This window comes from Bombina bombina, chromosome 1, assembly GCF_027579735.1.
Source record: "Bombina bombina isolate aBomBom1 chromosome 1, aBomBom1.pri, whole genome shotgun sequence".
Taxonomy (NCBI): domain Eukaryota; kingdom Metazoa; phylum Chordata; class Amphibia; order Anura; family Bombinatoridae; genus Bombina; species Bombina bombina.
The window spans coordinates 1,008,096,415-1,008,122,144 of record NC_069499.1 but is presented as its reverse complement, the minus strand read 5'-3'; the positions used below and the strand labels follow the sequence as shown (position 1 = coordinate 1,008,122,144).

Here is a 25,730-nt window from a genome sequence, read left to right as displayed (position 1 = left end):
GCCATTTAAAAAAAAAATACCTTTTATTCCTAGCAAGCTTGGAACACCAGAGCAGCAATTCCCCCGCCCCCAGGTCGTCTCTTCTTACGTCAGAAATGACGAATCCGGCTTCCTCCAATAACAGCTTCCCCTAGAGCAAACATTGCCTGAGACCACGCCGTGATTGGAGGAAGCTGGATTAGTCATTTCTGACAAAAGAAGAGACAACCTGGGGGCGGGGGAATTGCTGCTCCGGTGTTCCAAGCTTGCAAGGAATAAAAGGTAAGTATTTAAAAAAAAAACGGCTGCAATGTAAACTTACATGATAGTATTTTTAAAAACAGGACTTTCATTCATGAAAATTTACATTCACTTTAACATGACACTCGTAATCTAGCCCTAATATCGGTGGACTAATACAGGTTGAATGCAGTTTTATATAATTTTATCTGAATAAAATAAATATTATAAGCCTGAATTTGATTACTGGTACTAAATTGATGGTTGTGTGTATATAAAGATTTTTTTTATTTATTTATTTTCAGTGGTGGAAGGAATGTCCCTTTTGGACCTTGGAGTATCGCCTTACTCAGGGGATGTGTTTCACGAAGTAAGTAATATCTACTGCTAAATTTGAATCGTGCCTAGAATAAAATGTGTTTATAGACCATGTTGCATTTGTTAGTTTATATAAGGAAAAGGCAGCGCCTGAGAGAGTGATAATTAAAGCGTAATATATGTATTATAAAAACATACTGAAAATATTATTAAAAATTACCCGCAGTATATTGAAACATAAACAATAGATATATGTGCGTATTATACGTATATAGCTAAAACAGGAAGCAAAATATGTAGGAATACATCATAATCACGTGTAGCATTACTTCAAGGTCCCCTAGTGTAGAGAAATTGTATAATGGTACAAAAAGTGTCCAAGTAGAAACTGTGTTCATAATTTTTATTTGCACCATTAATGTGATGACAAATCAATCTTATATGGATTCTAATATTATGATACCTTATACTGAGGTATTACAGCACAAACAGATCCCCATTAAATATTTATTTGAATTGTTTAGAATATACTCTCACGTTCAGGAGGATTTCCTCCTTCAGACTTGTGTAACATTTCCACATGGGAAGTTAGATCGAAGGCTGGACAATTACTCAAACCCCTTTCTGCTCACTTTATACTTTTGCTTAACTGTCCGAAATTTTTCAAATGCATTTTCTTTTTTTTTTTTTTCAAGTAGCCAATATTTTCAATTTATATTGTTGGGCTAAAAGTAGTACCTCTCTCCTTTGCGTGGTGTGCAGTTTTTGCACATTATTTCATCACTTCCTTACCCATCCTCCCATTGTCACCTTCCCTTTGCTGATTGAATATTTTTACCACTACCACATAAGTTTTCTGAGATTGTTTGTGAATGCATTTTCCAGCAACTCAAAACATCTGCCCTCTTTCATTCTGTGCACAAATTCACAGACTTCACCCTTGTTACTCCCTCATTTAGTAGTGGCACAATATGGCATGGGGACTTTAATTGGGTAAGTAAATAGAAGAAAAACACTGGATCTTCTCAGCAGGGAAGATGGTGAACATGTTGGCAAGTGGAGAAGAGAACAAATCTTTTAAAGGGATACTGAACCCAATTTTTTATCTTTCATAATTTAGATAGAGCATGCAATTTTAAGCAACTTTCTAAATTACTTCTATTATCAATTTTTCTTTGTTCTCTTGCTATCTGAAGAAGGCATCTAAGCTAAGGGGCCAGCATTTTTTTGGTTTAGGACCATGGACAGCACTTGTTTATTGGTGCTGTCCAATCAGCAAGGACAACCCAGGTTGTTCACCAAAAATGGTCCGGAATCTAAACTTGCATTCTTGCTTTTAAAATAAACATACCAAGAGAATGAAGAAAATTTGATAATAGGAGTAAATTAGAAAGTTGCTTAAAATTGCATGCTCTATCTGAATCACGGAAGAAAAAATTTGGGTTCAGTGTCCCTTTAAGTGCCTGAGTTGGTGAACCCACTGACAACCAGCTTTTCTAAGAGGTGGTGTCAGCCCTGCAGGTAGCGTGTATTTATTTGCTATTGGATCAGAACTTGTGTTCTGTGTGTTAACTGTGGATAGTGATTCAGTGTTCTCTGGGCTAATGGCAAAACAGTGTAATATATTCACACATTCTACAAATCCTTTTTATTTTTTTTTACCATGCATTTTTTTTATTATTATTTTTTTTTTATTTGTGATTTAATAAAATGTTTAAAACCAGGACTTGGCAAATTTACTAACTTGTTTAATTTTTAGGAGGCAGATCAACAGAAATAAAACATTTTTCAAATGCATGTTGTTGGTTTCCAGATATTCATAGTTGTTGAATTTGTGCCAAAAGGTCACCTGAAAAGCTTTTTTTTTCTGATGTAATTGGAATACTGTTGGTGAGGGGTCTTGGTGCAGAGTATTTGAAAAATTAAAAATCGAAAGCCCTGTGAAAATGGGACTCACTGATGGATTGGAATACTCCTTGAATGTGAAAACACAGGTCTCCTGATTGGTCGATTAGAATAGAGCACAATGTTGCATCAAGTCTTAATTGTAACCTTAAAGGGACAGTTTACACTAGAAATTTTATTGTTTCAAAAGATAGATAATCCCTTTATTACCCATTCCCCAGTTTTGCATAACCAAGTTATATTAATATACGTTTTACCTCTGTGATTACCTTGTATCCAAGCATCTTCTGACAGCCCCCTGAACACTTTGCTTTTTATTTATTATCTATTGACTTGCATTTTAGCCAATTAGTGCTGTGTTGTGCTGACTCTTAAAGTGAATGTCAATTTTGATGCTAAAGTGCCTGTTGAGAAAAAAACTTACCCTTTAATCTTCACAGCAGCTCCAGCTTCCTCCGCCTGTTGCAAAGCCTCTTCCTGGGTCTAAAATGAGGAATCCGGCTTCCTCCAATCACGGCGTTGAATCAGACACTAATTCCCCCGAAGGGGAAGCCGTGATTGGAGGATGACCTATCCATCATTTCTGACGTCAGAAATGGCTTGCAACGACCCGAGGAAGCTGGAGCTGCTGTGAAGATTAAAAGGTGGTTTTTTTTTTGTTTTCTCAACAGGAGTGAAATGTAAATTTTGATGAATTAAAGTGTCCCTGTTTTTAATCGAATTTTTAAAAACCGGCCACTTTAGCATCAAAATTGACATTTACTTTAAATAACTTAACCGGCGTGAGCACAATGTTATCTATATGGCCCACATGAACAAGCAGTCTCCTGTTGTGAAAAGCAAATAAAAAAGCATGTGGTAAGAGGCTGTCTGTAGTGGCTTAGAAACATGCAGACATTAAGAAGTTTAAATGTTATAAAGTATATTTAATATAATAATGTTGGTTGTGCAAAGCTGAGGAATGCGTAGTAAAGGCGTTGTCCAACGTTTTAAACAATAACAATTTCAGTGTTGATTGTCCCTTTAAACAGTTCCTCCGACTGGCTACAGAAAAGTAGAATGTCATCATGCTTAGAATATACTTACAAAAAAAAAGCACCAGCACCACACATAGAAGTTACATGGATGACAGCAGCAGTTAATTTTATGAATATCAGCGCAATAACTCTGCCCTTGTGTTGCCCCCTGGACCGTGTCAACCGGGTGCAGTCTGTACCCCGCCACCACCACTGATGCCACTGAGTTAACACATTTGAAAACCCTTCATATTACAGGTTTTCCTTCTCGGGTTTACTGTCCCTTTTTAATTTTGGTCACAGCAAAGGAGACAAAGGACATGGATCTTATCAGCTTTTTAAGTAATGTTTCCTCTGCAGCATCACAGCTCAGAAAATCTTGCCAACTTTAAATGCTTTTAAACATTTTGTATATGTAGTTTTCTTCTTAATTCAGTGCTAAATTGCTTATAAATATGCAAATATACACAGCCTGCTTTATTTTATTTTTATTATTATTTTTTTGTAATTATTTGAACAGAATACAAAAAAGAATAAAAATCAATAAATGTCTGTTGGTGCACAACCAGAATACAGCAGTACTTAAAAGTATTTGTTTATAAAGAATTACATCTTTTTTTTGATCAATTGGTCTTGTAAAATAATTTAATAACGGTAAGAAGTGGCTGTAAGTCATATACAACCCAAACAGTAGCGATTGCAGTCCATGTAAGCTGTTGGTGTGAACCAAACACCAATTGCTTAGTCAAAGTGATACTCTAGCCTTATAATATGTGTCCATTCAGGTATATGACGAAAGCTAACAATTAACCTTTACACTTTATTAAACCATCTAACAAAAAGGAAGAACAAGAGAGGCTTCAGAAAAGGGTTAAAGGGACAGTAAACTCAAAAATTTTCTTTCATTATTTAGATAGAGAATACAATTTTTAAAAAGTTTCCAATTTACTTCTATTATCAAATTTGTTTTGTTCTTATGTTATTCTTAGTTGAAAGGATACCTAGGTAGGTAGCGTGCACATGCCTGAAGCACTACATGACAGGAAATAGTGCTGCCATCTAGTGCTCCTGCTAATGTATAACATTGTTGCAAAACTGCTGCCATATAGTGTTGTTTACACGTGCACAGTTATGAGCTTACATTTCAGCTTTTCAACAAAGGATAACAAGAAAACGAAGAAAATTTGATAACAGTAATTTAGAAAGTTTTTTTAAAATTGGATGCTCTATTTGAAACATGAAAGGAAAAAATTTAAAGGGACATAAAACCCACATTTTTCTTTCATGATATAGATAGATCATAACATTTTAAACAACTTTATAATTTACTTCTATTCTCAAATCTTCATTTTCTTGTTATCCTTTGTTGAAAACCAGAAATGTAAGCTCAAGAGTGTGCACATGTTTGCAGCACTATATAGCAGCAGTTTTGCAACAATGTTATACATTAGCAGGAGCACTATTTCCTGTCATGTAGTACTTCCGGCATGTGCACGCTACCTACCTAGGTATCTCTTCAACAAAGAATAACATGAGAATGAAATACATTTTGATAATAGAAGTGAATTGGAAACTTTTTAAAAATTGTATTCTCTGTCTAAATAATGAAAGAAATTTTTTGAGTTTAATGTCCCTTTAAGAAGGAATGTGGGAACTGATCCCAATAGAGAATTGGCAAAAGAGGGGAGGGAGACACAAAAAGGGTTTGTGATAGAAGTATATCTGGATATACTGGGAGTCTGTGCTCCTAATCCCCTATGTGCGTTTGTAAGGTTTCCCAATAGAATATAATATTCTGAAACATAGCTAATTAGCTATCTTCTTTTGTTTACGTATGAATACTCAGTCAAATCAGACTGCTTTTTAGGTGCATTTAAATGATCTGAAAATGAATTGGCTGCATGCATTCTCATGACCTTTACATTGTTCCTTGTTTTACAGACTCCACTTACTGTCTACTTATTCCATTTTCTAGTAGACTATGTTGAGTTTGTGTTCATGGTGAGTATGCAGGACCTTTTAAATCCCTGTTTGGCTGTTTTTCTATGCATGGGCTAATAAAAAAAAAAAAATAACAACATTGAAAAGTTCATTATTTTGCTTACCTTGTTTGTAATTTACCTCTACATTTTGTGCTTTTTCCACTGCAAACGTGCTATAAAGTGGTTCCAAAGATTAGTGCATGAGCTCATTTTTATCTGGCCCTAATTTGCCACACTAGTTTAAACATTCGTAATAAGATTTTCATGAGGTATATCGCTGAAATAGCAAACCTGCAAATGTTTCTAACAGAGCTTTTGATTTGTAACAATGATATTGAAAGTTGTCTACCGTAACTATGAATTTATGTTGTGTAACCTGTGAGGTTTTTATTTATTTTTTGCTCTCTAGATAACCGATGCACTCACAGCAGTTGCACTTTATCTAGCAGTTCAGGAGTATAACAAGGGGATGGTAAGATATACATTCATGTAATTCATTTATTGTGCACTTGTGTGTTGGTTAATGTACATAATGTTTTTTATAATATTGTTAAATAACAAACTGTTCTAATTTGTTAGATTATTTTGTTATATTACACTACAACTGGGTTAAATAAATGGCTCTTACAGCAGGAGTGCTGGTGAGCTGGTCCTGTGCAAGACCAGGCCAGTGATAGGTGACAAAATGTTTATGCTGCTTCTGATTGGCTCAGTCCCACTGTTGTCCCCAGAAATAGTAATGTATGGACTCCCCTGAAACAGTGTTTTATCTTTTTTGCAGCAGCTGGAAATAATTACGGGCTCAATTTATCAAAGGCTGGGAGGACACGGTTCACTCCTCTGGCGTATCTGCCCGGCAATGCGGCAAGCATTTGCCGCTGTTATCATTGCACACAGAGCTGCTTGGGCAATGCTGCCCCCTGTTCTCACGCAACCAGTTGTGCGTGAACAAGGGCTGTCAATCACCCTGTCAGACTAGTCTGGGGTGCTTGTAAACCGCCTGCTCAGAGCTTGCGTATAGTTTAGGAAAATGGAGCCAAAAATATGAGCACTTGTCCAATAATATAACTCTCTAATGACTTAGAGCAGTATAGGATTGCACTAAAACTTAATCCGCTTCAGTAACTATAGGGAAAAAAACTCCAAGCATTTAAGGTGATAAATGAAAACATTCTATTTCCCATTTAATTTATACTATGACAAACAAATGTAAATTGTTTCTTCATTATTATTTTAGCACATTTCTAACCTAAATGAAGAAAAATTAGCACCATCTCACAAACTTCACCAGGCTCCAATACACATTTTGGTTGTTTTTCCTCTTGCCTGGTGCAGGAAAGGCTGTAAATAGCTAATTTTATTTGGTTTTCTGTCTCAGTTCAAGAAGCAGAAGCTGTATCTGGAGCTGAAGAAGTATGTGCCAGAGAGCCTCGAACTACTAAGAGTTCCCACTGAAATGTATTATGTCCCTCTGAAGGTGGCTATATTGTAAGTATCCGTCATCATTTGATGTAAAATAGGAACAGCCTTATCTTCTGTAGGCAATGGTTAAATAAAAACTATGGGGAGGTCGGGGGACTACTACTATATAAAATATATATATATATATATATATGTATGTATGTGTGTATAATACAGAATATTAACAGACTGTCTGCAAGTACCTAAGATAGTGGGAAGGTAATCTCTTCACTACGGCTGAAATTAAAGGGACACTGTACCCAATTTTTTTCTTTTGTGATTCCGATAGATCATGCAATTTTAAGCAACTTTCTAATTTACTTCTATTATCAATTTTTCTTTGTTCTCTTGATATCTTTATTTGAAAAAGAAGGCATATAAACTGAGGAGCCAGCAAATTTGTGGTTCAGAACCATGGACAGCAATTGTTTATTGGTGCTGCCCAATCAGCAAGGACAAGCCAGTTCACCAAAAATGGGCCGGCATCTAAACTTAAATTCTTGCTTTTCAAATAAACATACCAAGAGAATGAAGAAAATTTGATAATAGGAGTACATTAGAAAGTTGCTTCAAATTGCATGCTCTATCTGAATCACAAAAGAAAAAAATTGGGTACAGTGTCCCTTTTAAAGGATTACTTTCTGTTATAATTTTTAAGCTAAACAACTAACATATTAAAGTTAATAAACATTAATTAAAACCTACTGACCTATATTTTCTCCAAAACGAAGTTTCATAACGTTCTAAAAGTTATATCTTTTATTCGCCGATGATGTCACGTTATCCTGCCAACTATTTTCAGCACTGCATGTTCAAAATACTTAAACCAATAACTTTGTGTTTAAAGCGCCATTTTGAAACCTAGGTATTGTAAACGGATTGGTACAGAGCAAAGGATACCCACTGAGTGGGTTTTTAAATTTGCAGACAAGATTTCTGATATACGGTAGAGATATGTTAATGAAATGCTATTGATAAAAAGCGTATTTGGGGTAGTTAGTTAGTAACAGGCATAGAAAATATTTACTTACAGTGGCCCTTTAAGTTTACAAGTTACCTGATTAACCCTTTCACTGCCAGGAATAATAGTTGTATACAGCTGCAATTAACGGCATTCTAATTATCAAAAACAAATGCCAAAGCCATGTATATCTTTTATTTCTGAAGAAAGGGGATCAGATATAAGCTTTTACAATCATGTTTGCCATGATTGTAAATAATTTCAGTGAGAAACCCAAAGTTTGTTAAAAAGTTAATGATTTTTAAAAAAATGTTTTTTTATATGATCGTATTTATCGGTGAAATGGTGGCATAAAATATACCAAGATGGGCCTAGATCAATACCTTGGGTTGTCTACTTAAAAAATAAAATATGTTTAGTTTTGACAGGTTTAAAAAAAAAAAAAAAAAGCTATATTTAGATGGAGTGATAGTAAAAATGCTAAAAAATTTGCCATTATTTTGGGCAAATTCTTCTCTGAAATTCTCGCTAGCGAAGCAGTTAAACTTTGTAATCTGATAAATAGTACTAATTTTGGTAGTAAGAAATAATTCTTAGTTTTTTTTTACAGGGAAAAAAAAATCCTATCATTAAGTGTTAAATCAGCTCTGCTGGATTGTACCCCCTTTAGGGTTTGATACTGTGTTTTGTTTTTCAGCTACCTGTTAAATCCTTATACAGTTCTGTCCTGCATAGCCAAGTCCACGTGTGCCATCAATAACACAATCATTGCTTTTTTCATTTTGGCTACTGTCAAAGGTAAATCAACTTTGAGGGTCCTTACTGCAAAGTTTCAGGGCCCCTTGTTCTGTATGGATACAGCTGTTATATGTAGGCATCTTTACACATTTCAGGCACATGCGGTCACTGAATACATTGCTTTAGCTGCTGCTAATGAATATTGCTGATGGTGTGAACATTTTACATTTATTACGTGTTTTCCTTGTTTAATTGCGCTTGTCCCCTTACTGCCTAGAATGGTCAAAAAGCTTAATCTGACTAGGTTTTTAAAATTTAGCAAATTGCTTAAGCCAGCTATTTGATTTTCTGATTACAGACTTTACTTTTTTGGCTTCCCATGGGGGCAGGGTTACCCTTTTTCATTTGCAGGGCCCTGGTCAAGACAAATTTGGTGGGTCCTTTAGCACTCTTATCCCCCTGTATGCCATGCCCCTTGTATGACCAACCTTTGTCCCAATATTCAGTGTTACCTATATAAAGAATAACACTATATATTACACCTTGTGATGCCATAAACACTTCTTCATAAACTAAATACAGGATGTGCATTGCACCTTCTCATACCCTCACCCGTGGCATTGTGCCCCCCCCACAGTGCAGGGCCCTGGGCAGATGCCCCTCTCGCCCTTGTCCAAAGTGCAGGCTTGCCAGGGGGAGTTGCACAAACTAAATTTTTATACAAAATCAATAAGCATTTAAAGTTCTTTTAATGCTTTTTTTAATTTAGGTCCTGATTTAGAAACACACGCAAAGTATATTTTCCAAAGTATAAAATCCAGATTAATATTGAAAGAAAATAAAATAATCCTTAAAATAATAATGCTTTATAATGAAACACTGATTTGTACATTGAAATAAAAAATCTCAATGTTTATTCCATTTATCCTAACCCTGTATCACCTGACAGCCATCATCCAGTCACAATATGCATATACGTGCATAATGTGTTTCCTTGCACACGCTCAGAAGGAGCTGGTGCCTCAGAGTATATAAAATTTTTGAAAGTAAATTGGAATTTTTTCTAAAGGGATATTACAGACTGAGATTGTTACTTCTAGAAACTCTAATGTAAGTGTCCTCAACAGAAGACATAACAGGCTAAGAAAACCTAACGGCTGTCATTTTAAAATAATATATCTGCATGTTATTCACAGAGTAATCTTTGCTTTGAATACATTATGTATAGCATTTAATTGTTTAATGACCCTTTTAAGATTTGACATGTTAAAAGGGCAATAAACTCAAATGCAATTTGGCCATAATTTAATTATTTAAAATGGAACATTATTGCAGAATTAATTAACTCTGCTATAAAAGTTTGTGCTTGTTCCACGCTCACTAGTGTCAAATCGTGTAACTTCTATATGCTGCTAATTTCCTGAACCGTCTACATATACAGTGATTGCTTAGATCAGTGAACCACCTTAAAGGGATAGGAAAGTCAAAAATAAACTTGCTTGATTAAGATAGAGCATGTAATTTTAAGACACCTTTTTAAATTCCCTTCTATTTTCAAATGTGCTTCGTTCTCTGTATCTGTTGTTGAAAAGAAATATTCACATATCCTTCACTAGTAGGAGTTGGTTGCTGATTGGTGCCTGCACACAAAGGATAACAAGATAATGAAGCAAATTTGATAATAGAAGTAAATTGAAAAGTTGTTTTAAAATTGTATGTTCTTTCCAAATCATGAGACAAAATGTTGGTTTCCTGTCCCTTTAATGGGACACCTTGAAATTGATTAGATATTTCTGTTATTTTGCTGTAGAATAACATATCAGCCAAGTCTTAGTTTGTTTTACAAATTTTAACATCCTTATTACTGCAATTTTATTTCAATAGCCAAACTCCGACTTACTTGAAGGAGCCAATCTGGGCTTTAGTCCACAGGCAACAAGGCTACTAGTTGCTGTCCTTTAAAGTTAGTATAAAGTGTATAGTTTTATAGTTATCAGTTAAAGCCAATTAGGGACATACAGTATATGTAGCAGAGGTAACCTTGAGAAGTCAGCAAGGTGCATTTTAAAGTGATGGTAAAGTTTCCAATTCTTATAATAAGATCCGGAAGAGAAGCAATATTTTTAAAGGGCAGTCTACTTCAGAATTGTTATTAATAATCCCATTTTTTTTTATTTTTTGTTGTTGTTGTTGTTGTAATTACCTTGTATCTAAGCCTCTGCAGACTGCCCCTTATTTCAGTTCTTTTGACAGACTTGCAATGTAGCCAATTGGTGCTTACTCATAAATAACTCCACAAGAGTTGGCACAATGTTATCTATATGGCATACATTTCAATTTGAGAAAAATATAGATTTCACCTTGATGCAGTTATTGTAGTCAAAATATACATATTATTTTCAAATCTATATCATGCCAGCAATGGATGATGTGACGCGTTTCCTGTGTCACCAGGCACACTTCCTCCGAGATCAGTTCTTTTATCAGACTTGCATTTTATCCATCCAGTGTTGATTCCTAGAAAAAGTTATGTATATGGCACACATAAAAGTTATGTATATGGCACACATGAACTAGCACTCTCTAGCTGTGAAAAAACTGTCAAAATGCACTGAGATAAGTGGCAGTCTTCAAGATCTTAGATATTAGCATGTTAGCTTTCAATAAAGAATACCAAGAGAACAAAGTAAATTTGATGATAAAGGCAAATTGGAAAGTTGTTTATAATTGCATGCCCTTATCTGAATCATGAAAATTTAATTTTTCACTAGACTGTCCCTTTAATTCATCCATTCTAATGAAGATACACTATAGCTTAACTTTTATCATAGCAATGAAATTCTAATATCCTGCGCTCTGGCCACCCACATCCAAAGTATTTTTTTCGTTCTGCAGGCTAACAATTTTGACTGTTTTCCAGTTGTCGCTCTAGCTACAAAAAGTGTGTGAGCGCCGTCTGGAGAACAGTTCAAACCGTAAGCTCACAAAAAAAATTACTTTTGAAGTGAGAGGCCGGAGCGCGGGATATTAGAGTTTCATCACTATATTAAAGAGACATGAAACCCAAATGTTTTCTTTCATGATTTAGAATGAGCATGCAATTTTAAACAACTTTCTAACTTCTATTATCTAATTTGCTTTAGTCTCTTGATATAATTTGCTGAATAGCCTATCTAGATAGGCTCACTAGCTGCTGATTGATGGCTGCACATAGATGTCTCGTGTGATTGGTTCTCCCATGTGCATCACTATTTCTTCAACAAAGGATATCTAAAGAAGCAAGTTATTTAACAAAAGTAAATTGGAATGTTGTTTAAAATTGTATTCTCTATCTGAGTCAGGAAAGTAAAAAAAAGTTTAATGTCCCTTTTAAATAGAAAGTTATAGCATATCTTCATTAGAATGGATGAATTAAAGTCCGTCTAAAATATATCACTTCCATTCTGGAATTGTAATCTTTACCATCACTTTAAGTTCGGAAAATTAGAAATGGCTCAATTTGTAGAGCTAAATTACGTGAAAAGGAGACAAAATAAACAAAACATTTTTTTATAAATATCTCAATGCGTTACTGCCCCTTTAATTGGCCGCAATAAATGTTATAAATAGTTTTAAAACTTGAATTTTTTTGTAGGTCGTGCCGTTTAGTACTTGTTGATACATCCTATATATAAAAGTAACTTAAATTTACCTTTAAGACATGCTGCCTCAGTACAATAACCTCACATGAATTCCAATAGCTGATCAGATATATAGATTGTTGTGTATAGTGCACTTTGTGCATGTATCTGTGCGTTTGCTGGTCTCTCACCCATTCCTCCCCTCTTACATTTCTCAGGTAGCCCGCTGCTGAGTGCTGTGTTCCTGGCTTTAGCCACTTACCAGTCACTTTATCCACTCACCTTGTTCTTTCCAGCTCTCCTTTATTTGCTGCAGGTAAGTGACTGACATAATTAAAGGGACATTAAGCAGAGGTTAAAAGTGGTAATTTGATCAGAGTTGTTTGCCACTCAGTGTTATGCTTCTCATTTTTTTATAATTGCCTTATTAATATATTTCCTTAAAGGGACAGTAAACGCCTTGTAATTGCAAGACTGTTCTTTTCTGTTGCTATAGAATAACATATCAGCCAAGCCTTAAAGTTTTTACAGATTTAACATCCTTTTTACTGCAATTATTTTTCAATAGCAAAGTTCAACTCACCATTTAGCCTTATTTGGAGGAGCCAATCTGTGCTTTAATCCACAGATAACGAGGTTAGCCACTGTCATAAAGTTGGTGTAAAGTAATCGTTTTGCAGTTGTTATCTGATAAAGACAAATAGGAACATATATAGGTTAGCCTTGAGAAGTCAGCAGGGTGCGGCTCTGAAAATTAGAAATTGCTCAATTTCAGAGCTAAATTACGTGAAATGGGACAAAAGTACAACATATTGCTGAGTTGTTTCATTGTGCATAACTAAAGATTTAATATATACATCTCATGGCATTCATTGTCCTTTTCTAAAGGGATAGGAAACCCCAAAATGTTCTTCCATGATTTGGATAGAACATTCAATTTTAAACAACTTTGCAATTTACTTCTATTATCAAATTTGCTTCATTCTCTTGTTATCCTTTGCTGAAGGAACAGCATTGCACTACTGGCAGCGAGCAAAACATCTAGTCAGCCAATCACAAGAGACAAATGTGTGCAGGCACCAATCAGCTAGCTCCCACTAGTGTAGAATACAGTATCTGTGTATTCCTTTTCAGCAAGGGATAACAAGAGAACAAACAATTTTTGAAAATAAAAGGGAATTTAAAAGTTTCTTTAAATTAACATCTGAATAATGTAAGTTTTTAAATTGGACTTTCCTATCTTTTCAATGATTCAATCTTACTCGGTGATGTGTGTGTACGGGGACTGCATCCACTGTCCAATAGTATTTTGCAGTATAACTTAAAGAAAGTGCAGACACGTACTTATTTTTGTAGCACGCACTAAATGTGAGCATGCACATATACTTTGTTGCTTCATTTTTTTTATTCTGAGGACAATGAATGTATTGGCAAATGCATGTGGGAGTGATGTTACACTCGATCCTGGCAGCTCATAATGTGCATGTTCGTCTTTCCATCTTGTACACTTGTACTTTAAAGTGCCATAAAATATTTTTAGTTATGTGCATATCGTAGATGGGTCAATTAAGGTAAAACAGTGTGTTAAAAAAAAATTAAAAAAAAGCTTTAGAAGAATTTTAGTAAAATTTCCAAAAATCTGAAAAATTACTTACACTTTAGTGTTGTCAATTGTAACTTGCTCCACCCCACCCCCCCTGTATCAGTGTCCTATTCCATATCTTATGGTCCCATATAGCAAAAGTGTGCATGTGAGGATAATTACTTATTGCCTTATGTATGCTCGGCTCAATAGTATTATATTGCAGATTAATATGATTAAAATATTTTCCATGTTTAAAATCCTATACCTTTCACAGGGTAGGTACTGCTTTTGTTTGCTGCCAAGTGGCTTGTTTGTTTCCATGGGGTTGATCTCACATGCTTTGTGAAAAGCTTCCGTTGTCCTTATTGAAGTAGTGCACAAGTGCATTCTGCTGAAGCTATGGCCTGGAGAGCACCTTCCATATATGAAAATGCCCAGGGGAGTTTGCTGCAAATGACACTCAAGTAAAAATAAGTTTATGATTCAGAAAAGCATGCAGTTTAAAAACACTTAACAATTTACTTTAATTAAGATTAATACAAGAGAAAGAACAGAGGCATAGTGGGGCACACTTAGGAGGATTATTACTCAAACAGTGTGAGGTGGGGTTAATTCCATATGTAATATGAAGTTCCTTAAAACATAACGTTTATTATAGTCAGTTTAAAATGTGTTTAGTGTTGTGGACCATGCCACCATTTACGCTAAAATTTATCACAAAGAAGAAAAGAATAATAAAAAGTAAAAAATAATAACACACTATGTGCTCTCAAAAACGGAGTAAAAAACTCCTTATGCCATATTTAAATGTTTCATATCAGAGACTGAGTATTGTGCTGGCAATTATAACCATTCATTAAGATTATATTATAGTTCACAGGGAGAGGTGCGGATAAAGAGGACATTCACTAGTCTTATAGTGGCTCAGTATCCAATCAGAGCTATATATCTGTTGCCTGTATAACAATTATATCTTTAGTGTGAGTCACTGCACCGTAATCGGATACCGTCCCATCTCCCATAAGAGTAAAGTATTTACCACTCCAAAATTGAGCTAACACGTTTATCAACGATTAATATCTTAAAGTTTTAAAGTTAATGGTTAACCAGCTATGTCTAAATTTTCTATTATTTAAACCACAAATGAGAGCACCAGTGCGAACGCCTAACGCGCGTTTCGCATAAGCTTTATCAAAGGCTAACCTGATCCATTGTGACGGCTTCCTTAAAAAGGCACATTAGCCAATCCCATATGGTTACCGTGATTGACAATTATTTCACCCAATTGCATACAGCATTCAGCGATTGGGTAGAGCAGAGGGTGTGTGCCGTTCGTCCAATGGAGAGCCAAAGAAAAATGACAAGGATGTAACACGCCCCCCTGTCATTAAGCTTTACGCTTCTTTGATCAGTACCACTGGAAAACGGCAGAGCAGGAGGGAGAGCATATAGAAATACATACCGATCCTACAATATGTTATGTAACATGATACATTTAGTAATCACCTATCCTTTATTTATCAACATATACATTTTGTAACAATGTGAAAGTTGATATTTATTTAGACAGGCACATATCCTGTTGTATAACGGTAAATTTCGTAGACGTGTTAGGGGCATATAAGTTGTAATAGTCCCTTTAAATATATATCCACATTTGTGGTTATGTAGCTACCATTTCTGCATTAAAGGATTTGTCTCTCATGTTTAAATCAATATGTCATCTTAAGTGTATGCAGAAATATAATGTACATAGAGTGTTTATCTCACAGACTTCATAAGCATATATGTGTAATCTGGATGATGTTATTTGCATGTTTTAGTCCCGTTCTGGATATAGTCAAGTAGCTAATCCTATTTGGAGGAACCATTAACGATATCCATTCACAATCATTTAGGTTTTCATAATGCATAATCTTTAGATCATACTACTTTCATTTTCAAGGATATACGTCTGTTTTACAGCAGGCTTTATTTTAACTATTCAGTGAGAAGGGTTAATTCCATAATTCCTATTATAGTTGTATATTATGCCCACATCTTTATTTGGTTTTAGTGACTACTCTTGAGTCTATAAGTAATCATTCCCTTTGCCTGACGCCTGAACCACCTACACATGTGCAGGATCTAAAGGATCTATTTTGGAGTTCGGTCAGATATTGGATACTTAGGTTTAAACAAACCCATTTGAAAATGTTTTATATAGCACAAGTCCCAGTCCATTAAAATCTGGCCCCATACTCATAACATATCTTTATCATTCAGGGGAAGTTCTTATCCATTACATCATAGACAACAGATCATCCGACAGATTGCATTGGGAAGTTTTTATTATCAACAAAAGAATAATCTCCTTATAATTGTCCGTCATTCTCAATGGATTTTATTATTGATTCTATTATTCCTCATATTCGATATCCAAACAGTTGCGGTGTTATGTTTAAATTTTCAGTGATTAAGGATCCAAGTCTTATTCCAAAAATGCACTATATGTTAGTGTTTCATTTAGGCCCATTGGACTCATAGTTTGAAGTCTAAAAATCCATTTTGTCTCGGCTTTTAGGAGGGCATTCTCAATATTTCCTCCTCTTATTCCCAAAGAGACTTTCTGTAAGATCCAGCTCCTTGGTTCCGGTTTACAGTCATGCTTTTCCAGAAAATGTCTTGCGACCGTCGTTAACTTCTTTTCATGTTCAAGATCACTTTTTGCATTTTTAAAATTGCAAATGTGCTCACCCAGACGTCTCCTAAATTCACGTGTCGACATTCCTGCGTATTTTTTGTGACAGTTGCACTCAATGCAGTAGATGATGTTTTTACTTTTACAGTTATAAAACTCATTCATGAATATTGTTCCGGATGGGAAAATACTCATCTGCTTCACATTTAGCATTTAAGGACAGAACTTACATGTACCACATGCATATGTTCCCTTAAAATCTTTTCTCTTCTTACTGGTTTGTTTTACAAGTGGCTTCTCGTTATTTTATCCCTGATAGTGGGAGCTCGTCTCCAACTTATCGCAATTCTAACTCCAATACACTTGGATAAGTCATCATCTGTTGTTAGTATGTGTGTGTGATTATTAAGGATGTCCCTTAGCTCATTATGTGCTACGTTGAAGGTCCCTACAAACCGGACTTTGTTATCCAAATTTGATTTCATTTTTGGTTTGAGCAGATTTGATCTGTCTGTGTGGAGGGCTCTGTGATATGCCTTTTTCAAGATGCTGTTAGGGTATCCTCTGGCTTTTAATCTCTTCTTCATATCACTTGCTTGATTTTTAAAATCGTTAACATACCTCCCCCTATACATAGGTCTATTTGGAGAGAGGTTACTGGATTATTACCTCTATTTTTCCCACCTCCCCTTTAGGTTAAAAGGGAATCCTAGCAAATTTACTTTAATTATCACATTTTGCAGTCTTTTTTTTATATTCAAACTTTCTAGGGATCAAGATTCTACCCAGCATGTGCATAAGCGCACAGGGTATACGTATACTTGTCTGTGATTGGCTTATGTCTGCCATATGATACAAGGGGACAGAAAATGGGAGAAAAAATAATTTTGTCACAAATAAATCTACTGCTTAATTGAAATTCAGAGTAGGTGTTAAATCATTGTCTTTATTATGCACTTTTTAATTCAGTAATTCTGCTGCATTGAGTGTTCCTTTAAAGGAGGTTTATGGGGTTAAAACAGAAACCGTTTTGCAAGTAAGGTTTGGCTGCATTAAATATTGAGAAACTTATGTTATTTCAAACTGTTTTATGTTTCTTTTAAATGCATAGTAGCCACCTTATGGGGTGCGATCCGATATACGGCGTAGGTTTCGGCGCAAGCGTGGAAACCTGCGCCGCCCGTAGTTTCAGCTCGCACAGCGAGCTATCTCGTATACGGCGCCGGCAGTTGCTAAAGTGCCGTAAGTCTGACAAACTAGCGATGTCCAGAAATCTGCGTAAGTACAAATTTCTGGAGTCGCCAGTGACTTACGGCACTTTAGAATCTGCCGACGCCATAAAAAAACTGACTAAAATACTAAATCTCCCGTTACTGTCTAACACGCCTCCCAAACATAGCTCGAAACGTATACCCCTCTATCTGCAATCCCCCCTCTCACTCCTAACAATAAATGTATTAACCCCTAAACCGCCACTCCCGGACCCCGCCGCCACCTATATTAACTGTATTACCCCCTAATCTGAGCCCCCTACACCGCCGCCACCTATATTATATATATATATATATATATATATATATATATATATATATATATATATATATATTAACCCATAATCTGAGCCCCCTACCCCGCCGCCACCTATATTAACTGTATTAACCCCTAATCTAATCCCCGTACACCGCCACCAGCTACATTAAATGTCTAACCCCCTAATGTGATCCCCCTACACTGCCGCAACCTATATTAAATTTATTAACCCCTAATCTAATCCCCCTACACCACCGCCATCTTTATTAAATTTATTAACCCCTAATCTAATCTCCCTACACCGCCGCCACCTATATTAAATTTATTAACCCCTAATCTAATCCCCCTACACCGCCGCAACCTATATTAAATTTATTAACCCCTAATCTAATCCCCCTACACCGCCGCCACCTATATTAAATTTATTAACCCCTAAACTAATCCCCCTACACCGCCGCCACCTATATTAAATATATTAACCACTAAACCTAAGTCTAACCCTAACACCCCCTAACTTAATTATTATTAAAATAAATCTAAATAATATTAACTAAATTATTCCTATTTAAATCTAAATACTTACCTATAAAATAAACCCTAAAATAGCTACAATATAATTAATAATTACATTGTAGCTATTTTAGGGTTTATATTTATTTTACAGGTAACTTGGTATTTATTTTAACTAGGTACAATAGCTATTAAATAGTTAATAACTATTTAATAGCTACCTTGTTAAAATAATTACCAATTTACCTGTAAAATAAATCCTAACCTAAGTTACCATTACACCTACCCTATCAATAAATTAACTAAATAAACTACAATTATCTAAACTAAAATATAATTAAATACACTAAACTATATTACAAAAAAGATTACAAGAATTTTAAGCTAATTGCACCTAATCTAAGCCCCCTAATATAATATAACAAAGCCCCCAAAATAAAAAATGTCCCTACCCTAAACTAAATTACAAAAGTAATCAGCTTTATTACCAGCCCTTAAAAGGGCCTTTTGTGGGGCATTGCTCCAAAGTAATCAGCTCTTTTACCTGTAAAAAAAAAAACAACCCACCCTATCCCCCCCTTAAAAAAACCTAAGTCTAACCCCCAAGTGGTCCTTACCTGTCCTGAAGACTGGCGGAGAAGTCTTCTTCCAGGCGGCGACCTCTTCTTCTTCCAGGAACCAGCCGGCGCGGAGCGGAGGAGTTGATGACCGCGGAGCTGAAGACCGGCGATGCAGGAACTGAAGATCGACGACGCTGGAACTGAAGACCGGAGCCATGGAGCGTGGAGGATCCTCTTCATACGATCGCCGCCGTACACTGAATAGGAATTCAAAGTATGCGATTAAAAATGACGTCCCTTGAATTCCTATTGGCTGATTTGAGCCTTCAAATTCAAATCAGCCAATCGGATGATCAGCCAATAGAATTACAGTAGCTCTTATTCTATTGGCTATTCAAATCAGCCAATAGAATTAAAGTAGCTCTCATCTGATTTGCTGATTTGAATTTGAAGGCTCAAATCAGCCAATAGGAATTCAAGGGACCCCATTTTTAATCGCGTACCTTGAATTCCTATTCAGTGTACGGCGGCGATCATATGAAAAGGATCCTCCACGCTCCATGGCTCCGGTCTTCAGTTCCAGCGTCGCCGATCTTCAGTTCCAGAGAGGACGTTCTTCAGCTCCGCGGTCATCGGTCTTCAACTCCTCCGCTTCGCGCCGGCTGGTTCCTGGAAGAAGAAGAGGTCACCGCCTGGAACAGGACCTTCTCTGCCGGTCTTCAGGACAGGTAAGGACCACTTGGGGGTTAGACTTAGGTTTTTTTTTAAGGGGGGATTGGGTGGGTTTTAGAGTAGGGGTGTGTGAGTGGTGGGTTGTAATGGGGGAGGGGGTTCTTTTTATCTTCAGGTAAAAGAGCTGATTACTTTGGGGCAATGCCCCACAAAAGACCCTTTTAAGGGCTGGTAATAGAGCTGATTACTTTTGTAATTGTTTAGGGTAGGGACATTTTTTTATTTTGGGGGGCTTTGTTATTTTATTAGGGGGCTTAGATTAGGTGTAATTAGCTTAAAATTCTTGTAATCTTTTTTTTATTTTTTGTAATTTAGTGTTTTTTGGGGGTTTTTTTGTAATATAGTTTAGTGTATTTAATTATATTTTAGTTTAGATAATTGTAGTTTATTGATAGGGTAGGTGTAATGGTAACTTAGGTTAGGATTTATTTTACAGGTAATTTGGTAATTATTTTAACAAGGTAGCTATTAAATAGTTATTAACTATTTAATAGCTATTGTACCTAGTTAAAATAAATACCAAGTTACCTGTAAAATAAATATAAACCCTAAAATAGCTACAATGTAATTATTAATTATATTGTAGCTATCTTAGGGTTTATTTTATAGGTAAGTATTTAGATTTAAATAGGAATAATTTAGTTAATATTATTAATATTATTTAGATTTATTTTAATAATAATTAAGTTAGGGGTGTTAGGGTTAGACTTAGGTTTAGTGGTTAATATATTTAATATAGGTGGCGGCGGTGTAGGGGGATTAGATTGGGGTTAATAATTTTAATATAGGTGGCGGTGGTGTAGGGGGATTAGATTGGGTGTTAATAAATTTAATATAGGTGGCGGCGGTGTAGGGGGATTAGATTAGGGATTAATAAATTTAATATAGGTGGCGGCGGTGTAGGGGGATCACATTGGGGGTTAGACATTTAATGTAGCTGGCGGCGGTGTAGGGGGATCATATTAGGGGTTCATAGAGTTAATGTAGGTGGCGGCGGGGTAGGGGGCTCACATTAGGGGGTTATTATTTTAATGTAGCTGGCGGCGGTGTAGGGGGCTCATATTAGGTGGTTATCATTTTAATGTAGCTGGCGGCGGGGTAGGGGCTCACATTAGGGGGTTATCATTTTAATGTAGCTGGCGGCGGTGTAGGGGGGTCAGATTAGAGGGTTAGACATTTAATATAGCTGGCGGCAGGGTCCGGGAGCGATGGTTTAGGGGATAAGCACTTTATTAAAGATTGCGGTGGGGGATTGCGGTTGACAGGTAGATAGACATTGCGCATGCGTTAGGTGTTAGGTTTTATTTTGCAGGTAGTTTAGGGAGTTACGGGGGTTATCATTTTAATGTAGCTGGCGGCGGTGTAGGGGGGTCAGATTAGAGGGTTAGACATTTAATATAGCTGGCGGCAGGGTCCGGGAGCGACGGTTTAGGGGATAAGCACTTTATTAAAGATTGCGGTGGGGGATTGCGGTTGACAGGTAGATAGACATTGCGCATGCGTTAGGTGTTAGGTTTTATTTTGCAGGTAGTTTAGGGAGTTACGGGGCTCCAATACTCAGCGTAAGGCTCACTACGCCTGCATTTTGTGGCGAGGTGAAAATGGAGTAAGATTTCTCCATTTTCGCCACGTAAGTCCTTACGCTGTATATTGCATACCAAACTGCTCGGGTTTGGTATATCACTCTATGGGCCAAAAAACTACGGCCGAAGGGTCAAAGATACGAGCGAACTTCTAGGTTATGCCGTATATGTGATACCAAACCCGCTCAAAATTTGGTGTCGCCTGTTTTTGCGGGCGATGCTGCATATCGGATCGGGCCCATGATTTGTATATACATGTTTAGTTATACTCAAAGAAACAACATTGCAATATATTTTCATTACTTAATTTGCCTACTTTTCATGTAATTTAGCTTTGAAAATTTAGCAATTTCTATATTCTCAGACCTTGAAATGCAACTGCTGACTTCTCAAGGCTAAACCTGCTATTTGTCTGTCCCTAACTGAATTTAACTGATAACCACTGCAAAACAATTCACTTTATACTAATTTTACGACAGTGGCTAGCCTTGTCTGAAGACTAAAACCCTGATTGGCTCCTCCAAATAAGGTAGTGGGTGGAGCTTGGTTATTAAAAAGTAATTGCAGTAAAAAGGATATTTTGTTTTAAAAACATGAAGACTTGGCTGATATGTTATTCAACAGAATATTCTAACACAACAGAAATGTCTTGTAATTAAACTATTTACTGTCCCTTTTAAAGGGACACAAGTCAGAATTAAACTTTCAGAGATTTGATAGAGCATGCTGAGGATTTTCACTTTACTTTTTTTTAAGTTGACTTTGTTCTGTTGAAAATCATACCTACTGGGAGCTAGCTGATGATTGGTGGCTACACTTATATGCCCATTCTCACCAGATGTATTCAGCTAGCACCCAGTGCTGTATTGCTGCTCTGGTACAAGTTTAATAATCTTTTCGCACATAGTTATATACAAGCAATAGTGTCATAATAATAAGATTCCATAAAACTAGAGTCTTATTTTTGTACTTGTATGTTCCTTTTAAGTAGAATAATTACAGTGTATAGTGTTAAGAGTAATCTGTTGATAGGAACAAAATCCTTCAAAATACTATTTTCCTTTAGATTTATAAGATTAGCACACAAACTATAGCATGCCTATGTAAGTATGGATTTCAGTTACTTTGTGCTTTATGCTACTTTTAGGAATTAGGCCCTTCTGAGGCAAGGACAGTAGTAACTTGTTTAATATGGGATGTCTCAAGGAGTAAAGTGTACTAATATCTGTGTTTGTCCAAAGAGGGAGTTTATCCCAGTGAAACTGCAGAGTTCTGGATTCTGGCTGTTCTCTTGTCAATATGCCTTTATGTACCTGGGCTGTCTGGGTGTTCTCATATGTCACTCCTTTTTCCTGCTGAACTCTTGGGACTTCATCCACTCAATATATGGCTTTATGTGAGTCATCGTTTATTTTTATTTATTAGTGTTATCACAGTACTGTCTGAACAAACTTGTATCCATATATTTCACAGCAATGTCATTATTCTTTCTAAATGCAACTTCTTATAATGTGAATTTTCTTTTTATAAATAGATTGGTATACTTATGTAGTTAGATTCCTTAATGGGACATTGTACACTAGATTTTTAATTGTATGAATGTTTTGTAGATAATTCATGTATCTAGCCAACCTGGGTGTGTGTTTGTAAAAATGGATAGGTTTGCTTATTTTTAAATAACATTGTGCTGATTTTTGAACTTCTAACCAAGCCCCAACGTTTTAGATGTATACTGATGTCTACAGACTTCAGATTGTTTCTGTTTGTATAAAGGATCTTTTCATATGAAGGGGAGGGTCTGCTCTCAGCTTCTTTTAGTGGGTGTCCCAGTCTAACCTTATTAACAGTGCTAAATTGAGAGCGTTTAAGTTTTTTTTATTTTTTAAAAAAAGGTCTTATACTGGATTTTTATATCGGTATCTGTGCATATTATTCTTTATAGTAGTGTCTATTGCATGCAGTTAAATGAAAATTGGTGTTTACTGTCCCTTTAATAACAAAGAACTGAATTTGCCTAAAATGTTTAAAGGGACGGTGAACAAAAATGTATAATTGTATGTTGTAAAACGGCTTTGCAATATGCTTTATTTTCCCCCCTTTTACTGTAATTTAACTCTAAAAATTAAGAGTTTTCCTTGCAGTCACTTACTTAAGAATTGGTTGGAATTATGTTGCTTATTTTCTAATTGTTACCCTCCACTTTTCTGTTTTCAGACTCTCTGTTCCGGACCTGACACCAAATATTGGTCTGTTCTGGTATTTCTTTGCTGAGATGTTTGAACACTTTAGCTTGTTCTTTGTCTGCGTGTTCCAGATCAATGCGTTCTTCTACACGGTGCCATTGACAATCAAACTAAAGTAATTATTTAATGACTGAAAATACATGTGTTGTCTAGAAACGTTATATATCGTGCACACACACGCTACCAATTTTATTTTGGAACATTGCAGATACTTAGTGTTTTCACTTTCCCCATAATAGACCACACATTTTAGCTTGAGATATATAAAGGCACAGTAGCGGTCTTCATTATTCATATAGTCCTGTTTCTCATAACATAGCTTCACCTAGATATTATTTCATGTTCTGCCTGAGCCAGGAGAACAAAGGTTAATGAGCTCTGACTATAAATTTGCTGGGTATAATTCCACTATCTTAAAGGGACAGTCCACCATAGAATTGTTATTGTTTTAAAAGATAGTTAATCCCTTTATTACCCATTCCCCAATTTTGCATAACCAACAGTTATATTAATATACTTTTTACCTCTGTGATTACCTTGTATCTAGGAACCTTCTTCCAGCCCCCTGATCACATGACTGTGACTGTTTATTATCTATTGTCTTAAATTTAGTAATTGTAATTGGCTGATTGCTATCACATGGTACAAGGGGAGAGGAAATATACAGAACTTTCAAATTTGTTATAAAAAAGTCTACTACTCATTTGAAGTTCAGACTAAGTGCTATTGCATTGTCTTGTTATCTTGCATTTGTTGATTATGCAAATCTTATGTGTTGACTGGACCTTTAAATAACTCCCTGTGCCTGAACACAGTGTTATCTATATGGCCCACGTGTACTTTCTGTCTTTGTGTTGAAAAGAGATTTAAAAAGCCTGTGATAAGAGGCAGCCCTCAAAGGCTTAGAAATTAGCATATGAGTCTACCTATGTTTAGTTTAAACTAAGAATACCAAGAGAAAAAAGCAAATTTGATGATAAAAGTAAATTGGAAAGTTGATTAAAATTAAAAGTCCTATCTGAATAATGAAAGTTTAATTTATACTAGACTGTCCCTTTAATCAGGCTTGACACTCAATAAGACAATTATCTTGGGTAGATTTACATGCTCTTTTTAAAACCAGTAATTCAGTCTGGTTGTTTGATAATAGACTCTTTCAATTTGTTCTTAAAGGGACATTATACACATTTTTTCTTTGCATAAATGTTTTCTAGATGATCTATTTATATAGCCCATAAAGTTGTTTTTTAAAAAAATAAATGTATAGTTTTGCTTATTTTTAAATAACATTGCTCTGATTTTCAGACTCCTAACCAAGCCCCAAAGTTTTATGTGAATACTGTCAGCTACCTTCTCCAGCTTGCTGCTGTTTGTGTAAAGGGTCTTTTCATATGCAAAGGAAGGGGGGGGGTCTTATTTCCCACTTGCAGTGGGCTTTCCAGCTACCTTTTCAACAGAGCTAAACTGAAAGCTTCTAAGTACGTTTTTAAACAGTTTTATACTGGATTTTTATATCAGTATCTGTGCATCTTATTCTTTATAGTAGTGTCTATTACATGCAGTTATATGAAAATGAGTGTATACTGTCCCTTTAACAATGTCACTTATAAAATCCAAATTTTTTTCTTTGGCATAATGATCCCTTATTTTTTGGAAAATAGTATGTATATAGACCATAAAGGAGGTTGTGTATATTAAAGTGGCTACAAAGTTAAGACATTCATTTAAACAACTGAAGTGAAGCAACACTATTTGATTCTATCTCAAAATTGATACCTGAGATTGTGACTTCATGGGAAACATCATAATGGATACAGCATTATGAGACAAACGGATGGACATGCCAAATAATGAGAGCAGAACATTGAGTGTTTGGAACTTTTTGGACTATTCTATTCTTTATTGACAAAATTACAAAAGTCAGTTTTCTTACTTCATGAGACCAGCAACCTAAATTTCCTTTATAACTGTTAAGTATATTGCCTCATATTTGAGGAAGAGAAAAACACTCTTGAAAGCTTGTTTTTAATGTGTACTTTTATTCTATTTGAAAAAGTATACTTTTACAATACTCGGATATTTTCCTA

The 25,730-nt window shown here is 35.6% G+C and overlaps 1 protein-coding gene across 1 annotated transcript in view; it reads left to right on the top strand.

Moving 5' to 3' along the window:
- Nucleotides 1–25,730, top strand: part of PIGU (phosphatidylinositol glycan anchor biosynthesis class U) — a 54,593-nt gene that overhangs the window by 2,461 nt on the left and 26,402 nt on the right. The window contains exons 2-9 of the mRNA XM_053713395.1: nucleotides 525–589; nucleotides 5,400–5,459; nucleotides 5,850–5,912; nucleotides 6,819–6,928; nucleotides 8,560–8,660; nucleotides 12,439–12,536; nucleotides 22,642–22,796; nucleotides 23,615–23,758. Of these exons, the coding sequence (XP_053569370.1) occupies nucleotides 525–589; nucleotides 5,400–5,459; nucleotides 5,850–5,912; nucleotides 6,819–6,928; nucleotides 8,560–8,660; nucleotides 12,439–12,536; nucleotides 22,642–22,796; nucleotides 23,615–23,758 (796 nt within the window). The remainder of the gene's footprint in view (nucleotides 1–524; nucleotides 590–5,399; nucleotides 5,460–5,849; nucleotides 5,913–6,818; nucleotides 6,929–8,559; nucleotides 8,661–12,438; nucleotides 12,537–22,641; nucleotides 22,797–23,614; nucleotides 23,759–25,730) is intronic.